The 16395-nt window shown below is 42.8% G+C and overlaps 1 protein-coding gene across 1 annotated transcript in view; it reads left to right on the forward strand.

Annotated features, from left to right (window-relative positions):
* frem2a (FRAS1 related extracellular matrix 2a) overlaps nucleotides 1-16395 on the forward strand; it is a 58694-nt gene that overhangs the window by 19258 nt on the left and 23041 nt on the right. The window contains exons 3-5 of the mRNA XM_047343313.1: nucleotides 1321-1467; nucleotides 10892-11122; nucleotides 15735-15860. Of these exons, the coding sequence (XP_047199269.1) occupies nucleotides 1321-1467; nucleotides 10892-11122; nucleotides 15735-15860 (504 nt within the window). The remainder of the gene's footprint in view (nucleotides 1-1320; nucleotides 1468-10891; nucleotides 11123-15734; nucleotides 15861-16395) is intronic.

The raw sequence follows: 16395 nt of genomic DNA on the forward strand, positions 1-16395 counted from the left end.
CCTCTGCTGCCTTTTGAGCACCACGCCGGTATCACGACGCAGCTTTATTCATACACAGAACTCTATGTGTGTCTAGATGTAGAGTTGGAGCTTTATGGTAATACTTATGAGTTTCCTACTGATCAGGGTTGGGGAATACTCTTATTTTATCCATTTTTCAGAGCATCCCAACGCAGGATTAGCCACAGAATAGCACTTTTACTGGTTCGATACTGCCCCGCTGCCATTTACGACCTCGATGATGGCGGCGGTAGAGTGCTATGCTGTGTGTTCTTCTGACAGCCATACTGCTTCAGTCTTTAAGAGGCATAAGCGTTAGGGTTAGCTTTGAAGCAAATAGCTTTGAAATTGTCCTCAATGGAACTAAATGAGATTTCCTTTCTGACAGCCTACACATAACATTTGCACAAACAGTCCGCCACCTCTGCATTTCCCTGCAAGGAAAACACACACACACACACACACACACACACACACACACACACACACACACACACACACACACACACACACACACACACACACACACACACACACACACACACACACACACACACACACACACACACACCCTCATGCAGGCATTCAGCTTTGCTCCCATAGTCAAACACTCTTTATCAGAGAAAGAAAATATCCCACCTCCACCTATTTCCTTGTAGTTTTACGTTTTCTCATTATTTCCATTCATTATTGCAAACCTCCGTCCTCCTCCCCCGGCAGTAGGTTGGCAAATTAGCCGCACAAAACATCTCTCCTTTCTGCCCGCCTGTTGAAGTGGCAGCTATTAAGTTCTATAAGCCTTTGCACTAACACGAGCATTTACTCTGCCAACCCCTCGCTTTATAGCACTGATTGGCTGGCACGCTGAAACACTCGGGATGATATGCTATTTTTGCCGAAGCGAGGAGGGAAAAAAAAGGGAAAAAACGCAGTTCATCAAAGGTGGATGTGCGTTTAAATCATGGAAAGATTGAGTAGAAGATTGTGTTGTTTGTTTGTTTTTTAAGCAGAAAATGTTCTGCAGCAGATGTTTTGCAGGACTTCACTTTGAAAGTAATGAATGTACTTTTTCACCATTATGGTTTTACAATCATTTCTCCCTCCGGTCACAGAATCTCGCCTTTTAGTTTCCTTTCCAATTTTTGCATAAAACCCAATGCCAAGTATTTGGTAGTTATCATTAGAAGTTAATAGACACAGACCCACAATGGCTCATGAGGTATTTCCACAGAGATTCTAGATAATAAACTGTATGCTCACACTTTAAATGAACTAAAAGTTAAAGTGAGTTAACACAATGTTCTTGTGTATTTGGTCCAGGTGGTAACAAGCTGAAGGGACAGAAGTTTCGTCTGGACTGGTCCTGGGTCTCTCTGGAGAGAGAGTACTACGTGGTGGACGAGGAGGACAAGTATCTGGAGGTGGTGCTCAGACGGAGAGGCTCCCTGGGAGAGACGTCGTTCATCGGTGAGTGTGTTTGTCTCTCTTCCTTTCTGAGGACATACGTTGTGTTTCAGCCACATTTCAGTTGTTGGTTCTATGTATAACGATGTCGGCCTGTTGGTGGGTCACTGTAAGTTCACCACTTCATCCCGAACTGAAATGTCACCACAACTAACACGTGGTTTGTCACATCTCTAAATGTTAGCTTAAAATTCTAAAAACGGTAATTACTACACCTGCTAAACATCACAAAGCTAGCAAAGCATTAGAATTGTTTTCATGAGTATGTTATCGTGCTGACAAGTTAAAAAAAATAGTGAACATGGTAATCATTAGACCTGCTAAACATCACATTAGCCAAGGACATTGGCAGCATGTTATATATGCTGAGGTTTTAGCACTTAGTACAGCCTCACAAAGCTGTTAGCGTGACCGTGGCCCTACTGGAATCAAGTATGCATTGCATTAGTGCTTGATGGTGGTTGGTCGGACGCTTGGTGCCGCCATGATCGTCATAACAACAATCACATTCTCGGGACACCCACATACCGAAAATATAATCCACAACAAACAGTTAATTTAAAGATTCATTACTTGTTATTGTCATTAATGTTTCTGTGCATAACAAGCATAGAACAAAACTGTAGCCCATGTCAAAATGCTGTGGAATTCAGGAAATAATACAAATCCTCAGCCTCATTTTTCAACATTTTTGCTTGAATGCTTGACAAGTAATCACAAGTTTGTAATTTTCTTGCTGCAGAGCTGTGAACATAATTTTCATCCCAATACTTTTACTGAAGTTGAAGCCCAATTTCACTTTCCTCCTCAGGGTTTCACCAGTTCCATCCCCTCTGCCTGGGTCATTTACTTTGGCTTTAAGTCATCCTAGAGTTTCCAAAGTATTTTTTGGCATGAATTCTAGGAAACTAAATATACAGCCGTAAGGATGGTGCAGTGCCCAGAGCACAATGCCACTTTTTATTTCCCAACACATGCAGGGGAACAATGTCAAGAAAAGAGTTTTACGTCTGCTACAAGTGAAAGCAACATGCTGTTTTTCTTGATATTCAAAGTTCTACTTAATTTCTCCCAGACGGGCAAGTGATTTCTCAGCATGTCACAGTGAGGACCTGAAATAGGCATCTAAATAAATACATGTCAAAAGGCAATAGGAATGCATCACATTGAGCTGTGGCTATGACACAATCCTGAGAGAACGAGCCGACAGAATAGATAATGGTGACATTACCAAGGTTAAGGCCTTGTTTACACTTCTGATATTTTCCCCTCTGCTTTTAAAAAAAAATCTCCATTCACACGACCTTCGATTTACAAAATATCTCTGTCTAGACAAGAACATGAAAATGAGTACAAACGCACAAACAAGTACACTGGGCCAGCAGGTGGCGATAACGTCTACATCGACGATTCGTCCATCGTTAATTTAGTCTCCTGTCAACCGATATATAGCCACCACTGCTGGTAGAAGTCAGTGATAAAAGAAAACATCATGTTACCATCACAATAGAATTGTCATAATCTCCTTATCGGTATAAATTAATGTTCTCCGTTTGTATTTGTTCCATATGACAATTTAATCAGAATCAGAATGGTTTAAAAAGGTTTATTTAAAGGTCTTTAAATAATTAGAAGTAGAAATATAATCCTTGTATTGTTGTGCCGTGTGTAATGCGACTCTCCAGAGTAGACAGGAGCCAAAGTGAGTGTTAGTCGCTCTTTGACAAGTTGTTTTATGTGCGTGGGTTTGATGCGTCAGTGCCCTAAACGGCAGCATAAAAGAAAGAGGTAGGAGATTGAAATGACATTAAGATCAGACTAAATACAAAACTATACGTGCTGACAATTGCATGTAAAGTGACTTGATGTACTTTTTTTCTTTGTGAAACGTGCTTTTCTTCTTGGAAATTGTTTTTGGATGCTGAGATGGAAAGAGCTGCTGTTATATTTTGTTCCCAATTAGACCTTAACATTAAGTTTGACATCAATCTAAAGTAGTTCTGCTCACTGGCCTTAGGTAGCATTTTGCCTCAGGTCGTCTTTTATCCATATTAGGCTTTAAAATGTCTTGTCACAGCAGACAACACTGACACTGGGAACATGTCGCCCCTGTCTGAAGGTCTTAGGATAAGTGAATCTTCAGCAAGCTTAAGAATAAAATGCGGAGAACACACTGCTGACTCTCAACTCTTAAATCCAGCTGACGACACAAACATCAATGACAGAGTTTTTTTCATAAGCTCTCCGACCAGCAGATGGAGGTTATTTGGGGTTGGAAACAAAAGTCCAACTTGGTTCCGTGCTTATGTCGGAGTGTTTGTTCAGGTTCAAAGGTTAAAAGGATGATGATGATGTTGTCCCTGAACGCTCCCCTCAACCCTGACTTTATCACGCTTCAGCGACTTCGCTCTGTGAGAGTCACCGGCTGTAAGCGGCTTTTACCGTCTCCCACCTCTCAACATCATCCTGATCCCCTGTTCATAGCTTCGTCTGGTCGCATCATCACAGTTGCAGTTTATGTACACTTTAAGACTTGTGTACCTGTGCGTATGCATGTGGTGTGTGTGTGTGTGTGTGTGTGTGTGTGTGTGTGTGTGTGTGTGTGTGTGTGTGTGTGTGTGTGTGTGTGTGTGATGCCTCTCTGGAAAAGGTTGTGAGTGGATCTCTTGGGCACACATGAGAGCTCGCGGTGTAACCTGCGTCTCTTTGCACAGTTGGTGAGCGAGCATCTGGTTATCTATGATGACACACACACACACACCTACACATACACACACACACACCTACACACACACGCACACACGTCCTGCTTTTACAACATGGTGCTAGGAAGCGACAATGTGACAGTGTCCTCCATCCGGGCCGATGTAGCTGCAGTATGTTGAGTAGAGTCGTTTTTTATTCATAAGTTGGTTTGGAGGAAGATTCAGAGAATAAATATTTACTTGTAATCCCAAAGGTCATATATCGAATATTTTGACGAGTAACATAGCAGCCAGCAACTATTTTTGGCCACACTTAATTTAACAGTTCACTAAAAAGACAATATTTTGTATCAAATATGAAAAATAAGTAGAAATACTATGTTTTTAACAGACAGTAAACTTAATGAAAATTAGAGTATGTATTATATTATAACGAACCACATTCAAGTCCATATCAGATCCAAAATCTATTATATAGGTAAACAATATTTTACTCCTCTGGTGTCTAATTAGGGTGTGAATGTGTTTGTTTGCTGTTCTACTAAAGAACGTGTTATTTCTAGTATTTGATAGTAAATGTGGCTTGTTACTTATTATATTATTATATTATATATTACTTACAATTAAGAGCAACAGATTTGCACACTCATACGTCTGCTTATACTTTATTTTCTATGCATTTTTGTATTTGTAATTAACCCAGAATGGTCCAGTCCCGGCACAGATGATGAAATATGGTCCAGTTTATGACAACCCAGAGTAAAAAACAGCAACTGATCAAAGCCTAATAACTTTCATAGATTTCAATTTGCTGGGCCGGTGAACAGAAGAATGGAGCCAATGAAACAATAATAGAGTGGCAACGCTCGGAATGGACAAAATAGCAGGAACACCATTCGATGTAATTCAATCCAATACCATACTGACACGGTAATGGGACCTCTGATTGATCCCCGCTGTCGACTGAACTCAGTTTTAAGGCTGTAGTTTGTGTTGTTGTCAAGCAAATATCTCATTAGGAGTCGGTGTTAGTGAGGCGCCGCTCATGTTCCCCTTTGCTAATTCGGCTTTCAGGTGTTTGGCTCGAGCCTTAATGATTTTTGAGAGTGTTCTCGTGCCACAGGAGAACATTCCAGTGAGTTTGATGAATTTGTTCAGCTGGTGTCTTGATATTGGCGGTTGTCAGTTTGCTACTGAAGCTGACACGTACTGCTGATGATATGCAAATCATCAAGTTTCTGTTACCTGATAATTAACCTGTTATATCTAAATTGGGAGAGGGTCGTCCTCAAGTGAGTCATGTTGCCCTGCCATATTTCTACAGTGGCTCTGATAGGACAAACCAAACACTGCCTCTTTAGATGGACTTTTGCATTTTTATTTTAAAACTGATGTTAATGACAGTCATAAAGTATTATGAAAGTTATACTAGATTTGAAATGAAACAAGTATGAGGTCAAAGTGTCCATGGTCTGCTCACCTTTCAAGGATTTCTACTTTATATACACATCAGATAAACAGTGCAGGAACTACAGCAGTGTTTGCACAAACCTTATAACCCACTTTTCAGGATAGAAAATAATTGAACAATGACAAACATCAACAGTCACCTTTAATCACATTTTAAATTCAGTTGCAAATCTGCTGTTGCTCGTGAGTATCAGACAGTATCCGAAGACACGTCTTGCTTGCTGATGTCCTGCGGGACCGGCGCTGCACTTTGAAACACATCACCACAGTTGGACCGAACGCAGTTAACTGACATTTGTAAAATGCCAGCACTATTCCGCAGAGCCCGATGTGACATAATTGATTGTTTTTTCCTGACCACAGTTTAAAATAAAAAAAAATATCGGATTTACGATGATAGGAAGCAGAGGAAGGAAGAAAACCTTCACCTTCGCAAGGCAGGAACCAGCAACTCCTGGCATTTATGCTTGAAAAAGACTGTCAGAGCTGTTGCCAATTAATTTCCTGTTCATTAATTAATGAATCCATGAATTGTTTGAGCTCTAAAAAGGGCAATGAGTCCTGCGCTGTTGAGCACTTTCAAACCCCCTCAAAACCTCCAAATTATTGTTTAATTTCAAGGGAAAATTGCTGTAAATTGTTGAACCCAAAACAATTAGAAAACATGCAGAGACATGGTGTGCAAAAAAATCGAGCGCATATAAAAAGCAAAGGAAAGGAAGGAAAGTATAAAAAGCAACATAGGATTTAGTGATTAAAGTAGATAGTGTGTGTGCAGATGGATTAGATAGATTAGATGCAGAGTGTCGGGGATGGCGACGCGGGGAGAGAGACACCCAGCAATGTTGACAGAGGCTTTGCTGAGGAAAGCTGGTGTGGTGCCAGGCGGCGGTGGAGGGAAGCTGTTCCGCATGCTCCATCACAACAGGGCATGTATAGGTAGAGAGGATCAGTGGAGGAGGAATGCAGAGACGAGATCAAGGTTCAAAGATGCCCCCGCCAAGCAGGGCTCAGCCACAACGGGGCTGGACAGGAGCCTGGGGATCACGCCGGATTCTTCTACCTCTTGTCTTCAAGCTCACAAAGTCTAGCTCTGCTTTCTTTCTTCTTGCGGAGAAAAAAAAAATAGTCCGATCATGACTAAGATATCAACCTTCAGCTTAACTCTTCCCGGGCGTGTGGCCTTCCTCACCTGCTCCACTCTTCTAATTGAGTTCTTTCACTTTCTCCTCTCCCCCGTGACTCCTGTCCCACTGACTTGTCAACCCACTTAACCCCTCTCACTTTCTAGTCTTTTCATCCCTAATCTCCTCTCACCTCATTTCACCGTAGAGAGCATTTTGGTCCTTTTGCACCTGACCTGCTTTTTCTCATCAAAGACACCACCTCACTCTTCATCCTGCTCCCTCGCAGCCTCGCAGTCCTGCGTCCGGGCCACAAGTTCCGTCTTATATTCTTCCTCCCACTATCCATTTGTCATTCGTCTTACATCTACCTCCCGTCCGTCTTACTCCAGTGAGGTGCTCATCCGCAGTTCGGTTCTCCTCTGTCTGTAGATACTCTACTCCTTTTATCCTGTATTTGGTTGGAGCAAATTAGCCATTTACAAAACATGAACAGCAGAACAAATTGGGTTCGTGAAGAACACAGCGGGAGATTGTGCGAGTCAGACGTGTTCACAACAATAGGAACATGTCAGGAACATTCAGGTGAGGCGTGGTAGAGCACGCATGAGGCAGGACACAATCTCGGAGCCCGTCGGTTTACATCCGAAGACAAATTAGCCGAACGCGGTTTACAGTCTGACGAGTCCAAGTCGGATGTTTCTCCACACAAACAGTGATACTTTTAGTTTTTTGCAGAATCTGTTTAAAGAGATAAAGTATGAATTCCATGTGTTTTGTTTGTAGCACATCGACAGTGGCTTCTGCCCTTAGCGTCATCGAATGCTCATGAATCGCGTTGTCTTTCAAGTTGGCTGCTTTGTTTGCGTCTTCTTTTCCATTCTGAGACATATTTATTCTTTTTGTTCTTTTCAGTTTTGCGTCTGTTGTGTATTAGACACATCGTCAACGCGCCCACTTGCTCTGTGTGAATTCTCCGGATATTTTTAATGGAAAGTCTGGAGCAACTGACTGAGACATTTTGGTCTTCACATAAAATTTTTAGGTGCAAGTCTGAAACCAGCTATCTTCTGCTTGTCTTTTTTCGGTACATTGTCTTTTTCCTTTTCTTTCCTTCTGTATGAGTAATATGAGACGCCCCATGGGGCAACAAGACGGGACTGAACTCTCATTCGTCTTTTCCTGCTCCTCGCACAAGTCTGACTCCTCGAAGACTTCCTGCTCCGTCCTCTTCTCCGTCTGTCCTTGCTCTGAGAGATAAATGGCGGCTTGTTAACGAGGTGTATCTCTGGCAGGTTAAGTTTCTGTATATCACCCTGCCTTTCTGTGGGATGTATTCCAGCCTCATTATTATTGGTGCCAAGCCAGGTGGATGTAGGGATAATTTTATTTCACCAGCAGAGAATAGAAACTGTTGCCCCCCCCCCACGAACCTTGTTTCCACAGATCTCCACCTCAGTTGTCTCGATGTGAAATTACCTCTCTGGTATAATGAGCATGAAGGTACCTGCAATCATACATTTTATGCTTATTGCAGTGTTTGCTCTCAGCTGTGAAAAATGTACAACAGAGAACAAAAGGAAGAAATGTTCGCAGCTGTAAAGAGCGTGTGTGTCTCTGAACTCTCTGTGAGTTTGTACTGTGTGTGTGTGTGTGTGTGTGTGTGTGTGTGTGTGTGTGTGTGTGTGTGTGTGTGTGTGTGTGTGTGTGTGTGTGTGTGTGTGTTCTGGAGACAGAGACACAACAGACTGTAGCGCTGAGCAGCAGCACCGTCGCGATCAAAAGGTCCCGGGTGGGTATATTTTTCTCCCGCTGAGAAAGAGCCCCGGTGCGACCCCAGGCGAGGCACGGCTCTGCCCTCCAGGGGGCCCGGTGAAGGTGGCACAGTGAGGCTGCACCCTTCATCTCTCCTGTCGCCCGGAATTTTGCGCATGTGTGTTTTATTTGATGTGGATCGAAATTGATTTTTCAGGACAGAAAGCCGGATCATATAGAAGCCATCTGTTGTGATGACACCTTTTCTCATTGTCACTTTTTTTTGAAGTTATAATCCTTCACCGAGTCAACCCTATTAATAGCTATTGGATGAATTTGCATATGTAGTCTTTGCTTTTAGATGCAGAGTCTTATACAGGATTCAAATCATGCATAAGGGATCTACAGGAGATGATGCATGCATGGGCTGTGGATCATTTCCATAAATAATGACCTAATCCAAAAACATGCACACATTCCTAATAATGAAAAAGAGAAGCGAATAGACTTCGATATTACAGGAGGCATATGATGCATTTTCAGGGTGTGTTGTATGGATTTTTAATGTAAAAGTTGTGCACAGTTCCAAAAAAGGCCAAAGTTTGCTTTAAAGGGAGCTTTTCCTTTTTCACGTAACAACAAACTCAAATTATGAACCTGAATATAAGTATAACATCGTTGACTCTGATTGTCTTTCGTCTTTTATTTTAATTTACATATTGAGGTCACAGACATGTAGCGTTTCTTACAGATTAACTGATTAGAGTTCTGCTCGGACTCCAATTCTATGTCCCAACTTGACCAAGCCAGAGAGAACGTTAGCCGAGCCTGACCTGAAGTTTCCGAATCCACAATCTACTGATCAAGGCATCATGATATTTCACATTGAATAAAACAATTCTGTAAAGTGACCACACCATTAGCACAAATGGCCACAGAAGTGCCCAATCAATCGAGCCTGAAATCCTTTCTATAGTTGTGTGTTTCTTTCACGCTGCTGTCGGCGCAGCTCGAACTAGGCTCAGCTCGTGTGACTGCTCAGCTAGTGAACCTTACACTCGGCTCCTGAAAAGACTTTTAGCAGCGCAGTGCACTGTGTGAGTGCAGTTGCAGCGAGGACTAGCAGCATCATTAGTCTTTCACGTTGAGCAAACGCAGAGGAAACAGAGGGTGTTAGATTTAATATGATGCTTGGGTCAAATGTGAGATATGAGCCGTGGAGACCACCAGTTTCTCTGGACCTCTGTGAGCTCCGTTGTTATTGTTGTTGTAGAAACTTGTCCGGAACAGTGAGTCTTTGACAACCTATAAAAAATGTATTGTGGTCAAACCTCACTACTCCATCTGCAGCACATTTGTGCCAGTTGTAAAAACAGAAAAACTGCAAAAAAAAATAAACCCAGACAAAGCAACATTTAACATCAAAAGCCTTTTATAACAATCCTTGAGTTTTTCCTCACAGCTTCCCTCACTATACTGTAAATAATTAAAATCACACGAGATCCTCACAAGTACAGTAACAGAAATCAGAGTTAAAGTTTGTATCTCTGCACGTGTGATTATCGTCAGCTTATTATTTGCATACAACACTCACCTCTCAGCTCTCGCTGTGTGTGAGACTTAATGCATCGAGTCTCCGTGTGTTTGTCACTTCTCTCCGAGTCTGTTTGTCACTGCTCTCTTTCGACTGCTTGAGAAAAAACAGGGAAACAAATCCTTTTAATTTACAAGAACATGCATCAAGCAGACAGGCCCGTATCTGCTCACGCTGTTCTATGAATGCAGACAGAGGGAGATGAACAGCACATTTCCGAATGTAACACGTTATTGTGTGTGGCTTATCCCACCTGGGCTTCCTTGATGTGTGTTTTATCCGAAACCCAGTCGCTCTCCTGCTTTGAAGAAGGTGTGTCGATGAGCCTGAGTGTGAGACAGATCTCTGTAAAGTGGATTCACATGAAAAGACTCATTATAAATGAAATAAGAGACATTTGAAGAGGGAAGAGAAGAGACACACACACACACACACGTACATACCAAACAGCCGTGGGAGCTAATCCATCTCGGTGAGGTGAATATGTTTATTTAAACGCCTCAGTCACAAATTCATTTCACACATTTCGGAGGCTCTGTAAGTGATCAGTGAAGAAAAACAGATGCAGCGCTCATTTCACACCTCTTTCTGAGCAACATTAAAGGGTGTGAATATGTTATCTGCTTTTCATCTGTTTCTCTCTCTCCTGCCTGACACATTTTCATGGTCGTTTTCTTTGCTTTGTCTCCACTTCATCTTTTTTTTTTCTCAAACTTTATTACTCACCCGGCCTACTCTCTTTGTGTCTCTCTCTTTTCCCCTCCACGTCCGTCCCTCAGGCATCGGCACCCAGGACGGCAGTGCAAAGAAGGACGAGGATTTCAAGGGTAAGTCCCAGAGGCAGGTCCAGTTCAACCCGGGGCAGACCAGAGCCACGTGGCGGGTCCGGATCCTCACTGATGGGAAGTACGAGCAGGCGGAGACCTTCCAGATTTTGCTTTCCGAGCCGGTGATGGCAGTGATGGAGTTTCCCGCCACAGCAACAGTGGAGATCCTGGACCCCAGCGACGGTCGGTACATCTCCCGCAAATATCATAACCTTCATTTAGATACTTGACTATATTGTAACTGAAAACATTTACTCAAGTACTGTGCTTACAGTTTTAAGGGTTATTTTACGCTCCTTAATACCTCAACTCCAGCACATTTCCGAGACAATTATTGTACTTTTTTATTCCGCCGCATTTATCTGACAGCTTTAGATGCGGTTTCAAATTATTCATGCAAAATATAATCAGCTGATAAATTATGAATACGAGACTTTAGCTTGTGAGAGACTATTTCTACACTGTGGTGTTGCCTCTTTTATTTAAGTAAAAGAGATGCGATTACTTGTTGTGAATTATTTGTGCACATTTGGTCTCAGATGATTTCCTGTCCTGGAATAAAGCATTTCTAGATACTGTGATTGTGTTTAGCAGAAAGTTTTGGGATTGGATCACACACTGTAAATAAAGATGGACAACATGTCGGATCTCGAAAAAAGTGAAGCCAAATCTCCCTGATTCCCTCCTGGTGGCTGGTCACAGTATAGATCATTAACCACTCCTCAATGCTAGTTAATGGGACATGGACCAAACAAAGAAATTAAACGTTTTAATTGGATATTTGATGATATAAGAATTGGGTGAAACGTCATGATTGACAGCTGAGCACCTCGTAATAAGTCGAGTGCGTGTATCATATTCTCCAAAATGATGTCAAAAGGGCAGACGGCTGCATCGGTGTCTGAGATGGAACAGGAGGGAGTCAGTTCTCATGTTCTCCCTGTGTAGGGTTGTGAATGGTTGTTGTCTTTGTACTCTGCCCCTCCTCTCGCCCAATGGGGGATTGACTCCAGCCCCCCTGGGACCATCAAAGGATGAGCGGTATAGATAATGGACTGGAACTGAGTGAAATGGATACAAATGCAGAATATTAGGTGTTGGAAATATTAATCTATTACAGGGATGCCCAAACGTTTCTGTATATGACAGTTGATTGGCGGCTGCATGCCAATATTTGTTTATTCAGATTTTGTCCCTATTCCGCTTCCATTATTCAAAATGAAAATCAAATGAACGCTCTATGGGGAAACAATACGGAGGATTGAAAATACAAGATAATACAATATAAACAAATCGGTTTTTGCTTTGCTCACCTGAACAAACAGGAGCGGCTGCGCGAACACTGACTGACATCTATAATGTACACAGCACCGGATCCCAGCTGCCACTCAAGAATTCCTGCTACACAGCCATGAAAAATACACAGCGCTTTACCATATATCGCTTTTTTGTCAGTCAACTTCAACAGAATGAAGAATTGTCAATATTAACATTGACTTCTGTAGATATCCTTTCATGTCAAATCTGCCCTGCAGGCAATGAGGAGGAATATCCTTTTGACATGACAGCCGGCAGAGATTTGTTGTATTTTGCTTTTTACTGAGTAGAAGATTTGCTTCTAAAAACCCAATAAAAAGCAGCATAATTTGAATATTATTGTCAGGACAAATTAAAATGTTATCAATAGGCCGAGCTTAGCCTTTCAAAGTAACTTGCATGGCCCCTAATGGTTATAAACTATCTCAAAGAAACAGTGGCATAAAAGTCTTTTCTTTCCCACTCTCTTTCATCCTCTGTGTTTTCGTCGTTGCCTGAAAATCGTAAAATTAATAGAATATCGAGTCGCGCGACAAACTCGCTCCTCTTCTCCGTCAAGGCAACATTTTCCCTTCTGAGAGTTTTTACATTGAGTTCTTTGTGTATACATTACTACCGAGCCCTGTGCAACTTTAGAGTAATTATAGATGTGCAAGCAGAAAAAAACCATAGAAAACCACTGGTTCCATTACTGTGACACACAACAGCTGCTTTCATCACACTCATTTGTCTTCTCGTTCTCTCTCTCTCTCTCTTTTTGCTGTGACTTGATCTCTCTCGCCTCCTCTTCCCCTCACACGCGTCCTTTTCAATCTGTCCTCCCCTGTGGGTTAATTATGTTGTGTGCGGAGGGTATGGGGGGGGGTTATTCGGTTGGTTTTCTATCATCTCCAGAGATTTTTTTAATGTGACAGAGATGTGCCACTCTGTACTCTAATGGGCCAGCGAAGCTCTGGCAGTGCCGGTGGCGTTAGCTGTACCCCGGCTTCGTTCGCTAATGATGAGAACAGGCTTTGTCTGGTCTCCTGGTTAGCCTGGAGATTCCCTCCCGAGGGGACATATCAGCTAGGCTAATATCAGCTCTAGAGCGGATCACGAAGCTTTAACCAATATTAAAGGGAGCATAACAAGCTGGATTTGTTCTCACTGCGTGGACGGTCTCTGTTTATCTGCATGAACACCCCGCAGCTCTTCTGTATTGTTTTCTCTTTCTTAGAATGCGTGCTCTCCACCACCCATCTGCACTGGCCTATGGTACACCCATTCTAAGTGCTGCGGCAATAACAAACTTTGTGTAATTACAGGGTGTGATAGTCTGGCTTTCCTCCTCCAAAACTTTATGACTTTCTTTCATATATAATTCATGCACAATGCTGAGTAAAGATGAAGGTGGTAGCCTGCTGTTAGACTGTTTGCTGCAGCATCTTGCCATAATCGGTGGTATCTTTCTTGCTTTCTCCACAGCAAGGACACTATATATCAGTGGGGCTGTTGCTCTACCACATTTTGCGTCAAGGTCACTGCACTAAATGATGAACAACTGCTCCCTCTGTGGTCATGTTTGAGTGTGAAGCCACAAGGCCAGCTGCAGTCGGTTCTTCTGTAATTACGGGAGCTTTGTCTCAGTTAGGACGGGAAATCTGTTGACTAATGTAGTGCACATAAAACCAGCGAGTGCATCTTGTGGAGCTGTTGCATTGAACTGTGTTAGGTTACATGGTGTGATCGGTTCATTTGTTTACCTTCACAGTTACATTTGAGGTATTTAGCTGATGGGAAATAACCAGCGTTGCAAACAGCCAGAAACAAACTATCCCTGCATCCTTAGATTATTCATGAAAAGATCAATAATGGAGACAGCGTAGAAATATTTGTTTGATTGTTGTACAGTTTTTTCTTCTTTTTGCCAAGAGAGTCACAGGATCAGGTGCAGCCGTCCACGGTTTTAACACCCTCTGCAAAAACATGTGTCTTTTTTTATCCACATTAATGTTTTAAAGTGACTGTATCCAAGAGGGGAACTTGACCCACTTGGCTGGAAATTTGCTTTTTTAAAATCTTGGGTGGACTTAGAGGCACTAGAAGAACGAAATGTGAGGTGAACTGTAAAAAGAGCTGCGAGGAGAGGAGGTGTGATTTGGCGAGAGGGGAAAAATCAGGGGTGTGTGTGTGTGTGTGGATGTTCCTGCACTTTGGGACTTGTGGCATAAACACCCACCTTGTCGGGACCAGTCGTCCTCATGGAGACTGAAGCCTTATGAGGCAAAACATCATGTCTGAGGTCCTGGTTAAGGTTAGAATTCAGGTTAGGCCGTCCACCGCGTATAATATTCAATGCAGCGCCCCGACAAATACAGCTGCACAAACTTGTGAGTGCACGCACATATGTAGTGTGTGTGCGGAATAGGTAAGCAGAGGACCCTAATCCCCTGCTACGAGCCCCCTACGCCCCCCCAGGGAGGGACAAATTGTGGGCACGGACAGAAAGAAGAAATGGAAGCGAGGGGAGAAGACTGAGAGGAGAGAGGACGATTTGTTACCAAGAGAAAAGAGCAATGTTGGACCCCCTGCGGTGTGGAAGATTGTGTTTGTTGATGACTTCATCTCAAAGAATCATCTCAGGTGTTGATCTCCTTTTACGCTGGGTGTTGAGTCAAATGTCCCCGTCTGTTTTTATTGTGTTTTTTCTTTTCTTCTCATGCTCACACGTTCGCCTTTGTAATGCAAGTTTTGGGTTTCGCCAACCAAGCCACAAGTGTCTCTCCGTTCCCATCCCTCATTCATTCATTCATTCTCTCGCTTAAAGGGAGAGAGCAGGAAGGGAGCGCACTCACAAGAAGATCTGTGATGAGCTGAGAGTCGGTCCGAGCTGTATTTTTTATTGGTCCCTGCGCGTCTGTGGAAAGTAGCTCCAACATTTATTGTTTCTATAATGCCCGTAAGTTCTCTGCTTTGATAGATGATGCTTTCACTGGCTCTAAGTCTCTCTCTCAATCACAGACGCCTCTCAGAGATGCAGACAGGCGTGGGGGAGAGTGAGAAAGAGAATAAGAGTGATGGCTCGGCTGACCCCTCCGTGGATAGAGCTGTCGATACGTGAAACTCCCGGCTGGGTCGCTCTGTGGGATGAACCGAGGGCCTCGCATGTGTAATAGCCTGCGACACACGAGGCAGTAAGAGAAACTTTCAGCAGGGGTCTCTTTGAAGAGCACCTCTGGTTGCGTCAAACTGGAAACTGATGGAGAGTTATTTTTGAATACGAATAAGTACGCTGCAGGATCACCACTTCAATGGATCTGAATAAAAAAATATATAGCAACTGAGGCTCACTAATGCGGAGCCAGAACAAAAGCCTGTACCAGTCCATGATGGCCTAATGCACTGTGGATTTTTTTGCAGATTGTTATACATATCATTACCCTTTTATTTTTTTCCCCCCCGTGACTCCCCCCCACTTATTCTCTCTTCTCCTCCGCAGAGTCGACTGTGTTCTTCCCCGAGCAGACCCACTCGGTGCAGGAGGATGCCGGGGAGCTTTTCATCCCGGTGCACCGCAGTGGAGACATCAGCCAGGAGCTCATGGTGGTCTGCTACACACAGCAGGGTACGGACGAGCCTTTTCTCACCTCGCATAACCCGTTTATCCTCAGTCCAACCCCACCGCTGTCTGCTGGCTTTGAACATATGAAATGGAGTTGGAAGTTATTATTGAAAAATCTTGATGCACACGTTTTGTCCACAGGTACTTATGTGCATAATTTATGAATCTCAGGTATAGATGGAAAATTTGCATCTTATCATATAAATAAATTATTTAATAATATAATACATGATCATACTTTCACCCATTTCTATTGCTGTGCGTACAAATCTTACAAATGCACACACAACATCTACCATGCTTGAAAAATGCCAGAATTCCCCTTTAACTTTCTGCTCAAGAGTCTTTCTAAGTCAATTTAATGCTGCCGTACATATTGTTATAGTTTAATGTAAATAAACCAGTGTGTACGATGTAGTGTCTTTGAAACACAGCAGTGCAGCGGGAGAGAGGCAGTTCACCTCACATTTACATTTCACAAATAAAACGAAGCAGCATGAGCTCGGTCACAATCGGCTGTAAAATCCGCTTCGTAGTT

This window comes from Hippoglossus stenolepis, chromosome 15, assembly GCF_022539355.2.
Source record: "Hippoglossus stenolepis isolate QCI-W04-F060 chromosome 15, HSTE1.2, whole genome shotgun sequence".
Classification (NCBI taxonomy): Eukaryota; Metazoa; Chordata; class Actinopteri; order Pleuronectiformes; family Pleuronectidae; genus Hippoglossus; species Hippoglossus stenolepis.